The 1,629-nt window shown below is 39.5% G+C and overlaps 1 protein-coding gene across 1 annotated transcript in view; it reads right to left on the bottom strand.

The window, feature by feature from the left end:
- Positions 1-1,538, bottom strand: part of LOC102295587 (von Willebrand factor A domain-containing protein 7) — a gene marked incomplete at its 5' end in the record, with an annotated part of 4,782 nt that extends 3,244 nt beyond the window's left edge. Inside the window, 3 exon segments of the mRNA XM_005952196.3 lie at positions 459-623; positions 1,035-1,144; positions 1,446-1,538. Coding sequence (XP_005952258.3) covers positions 459-623; positions 1,035-1,144; positions 1,446-1,538 — 368 coding nt within the window.
- Positions 1,539-1,629: the final 91 nt, after the last annotated feature.

A 1,629-nucleotide genomic window follows, 5' to 3' on the forward strand; every position in this document is an offset into this window, starting at 1 on the left:
CATACGTCACATGAAAACCAAAATAATTCCAAACGCCAGATCTGAATGAGGTTCAATTTGCCTGTTGCAAAGAGAGCTTAACTTCTGTCTCGCTAGCTTGCCCTGCGCTCTTCCTTCTGAGTATGCTGTCTGTGTTGAGCGCTCAGTGGATCTGCGCTCGACAGTGCAGCCTAGGCGGAGTAGTCGAACACAGATTCACTGAGCGCTCAACACAGACAGCATCGTCAGAAGGAAAATTGATAAAATAAATTACAAATGTTGTATTGTTCGATACATATGCGTACCGAACCGAAAGCACTGTATCGAACGGTTCAATATCGATATGAATATCGTTGCACCCCTATTATTTACGTAGATGGCTATATGATATAAAGAAAAAAAAAACACAATAAAAATGTTTCAGTTTACTTATGGTGAGGTTAAGGATTCTTCAGAAAGCACACATTAACTGTTCTCACAGTGACAGAGATGCTGGAGGTCTTGATCTGTGTGGACGCTTGTCTCTGAAAGCTGCTTGAAGTGGACCTGGAAGTGGAGCTGCTGTCCTCTCCTTTCAGGATAAGCACAAACTCACCTGCTGGGATTCCACTAAATGTCACCAGGAAATCGTTGCTTCCTAATGACTGCATGAGAGAAAAAGCAGTGACATGCATTGTCAACAGATTAACAGTAACCAAACCAAACAATATATGACTACATTCTTACGGCAGGGTAGGGCGAGTGCGAGGACTATTTGTGGATGTTGCAGGACATTCATGTATTTAAGGTTTGAAAATTACACAATGTTTTAAATTCACACAATTTTAATTAAGCTCTGAAATGCCAACACTATCTCTTTACTATGAGTAATATTATAATTTCAAATAAATGCCTATTCAGTTCACTGAGGTTTATTCACAGCTCGTGATTTCTATTTGACCAATGAACACCATATTTTTTTCTTTTTCAGTCACTGCGTTGTAGATTTGCTGGTGACACTTGGGATTGACTCCAACTTCAACTAAGCCTTATCTGTCAGATAGACGGCTTCACACCTGCAATGATCCTTTGACCTCTGTTGGACCTGAGCTGTCAAACAGTGTGACTTCTGTGACCTTTACTGTTTCACTTCCTGTCACAGTGACCAAGAAGCTGGTATTACCACCTGAAAGACAGGTGAAGAAAAAAAGGTAATTAAATGAGTATCAGTATGACATGCCCTTAAAGCGAAACACAACCTGCACAAATAAAAAAGGTAAGCTAAAGGACAGAATAGTTAAGTTTGGACTTTACTGACTATAACATGATGTAGCATAAACCTTTGGGCGCAGAGTAACTTTTTCAAGACAAATGATTGTTGCTGTTGACTAAATGATGACTCTTTGGACAATGTAGAAAATTGTCTACCACAACAGAACTTTACAACTATAAAAATGAACAAACAGTCACAATAAAAGTAGCCTGACCTGAGAGAGGACGTCCTTCTTTTACACTGAAGTCCCCATGGGCTCCCTCGTGCTCTTCGACAAGGTTATAAATGAAGTCCACTGAACTCTGACCTGATACACAAAATAGATCAGAAGGGATGGAATACGTATGTTCAGAAGTAGAAACAGACCTTGTAAATACATTTTTTCTAAAACATTTCAT

Source organism: Haplochromis burtoni, unplaced genomic scaffold (genome assembly GCF_018398535.1).
Source record: "Haplochromis burtoni strain Fernald_Lab_line unplaced genomic scaffold, NCSU_Asbu1 Contig_1374, whole genome shotgun sequence".
In the NCBI taxonomy this organism is placed as follows: Eukaryota; Metazoa; Chordata; class Actinopteri; order Cichliformes; family Cichlidae; genus Haplochromis; species Haplochromis burtoni.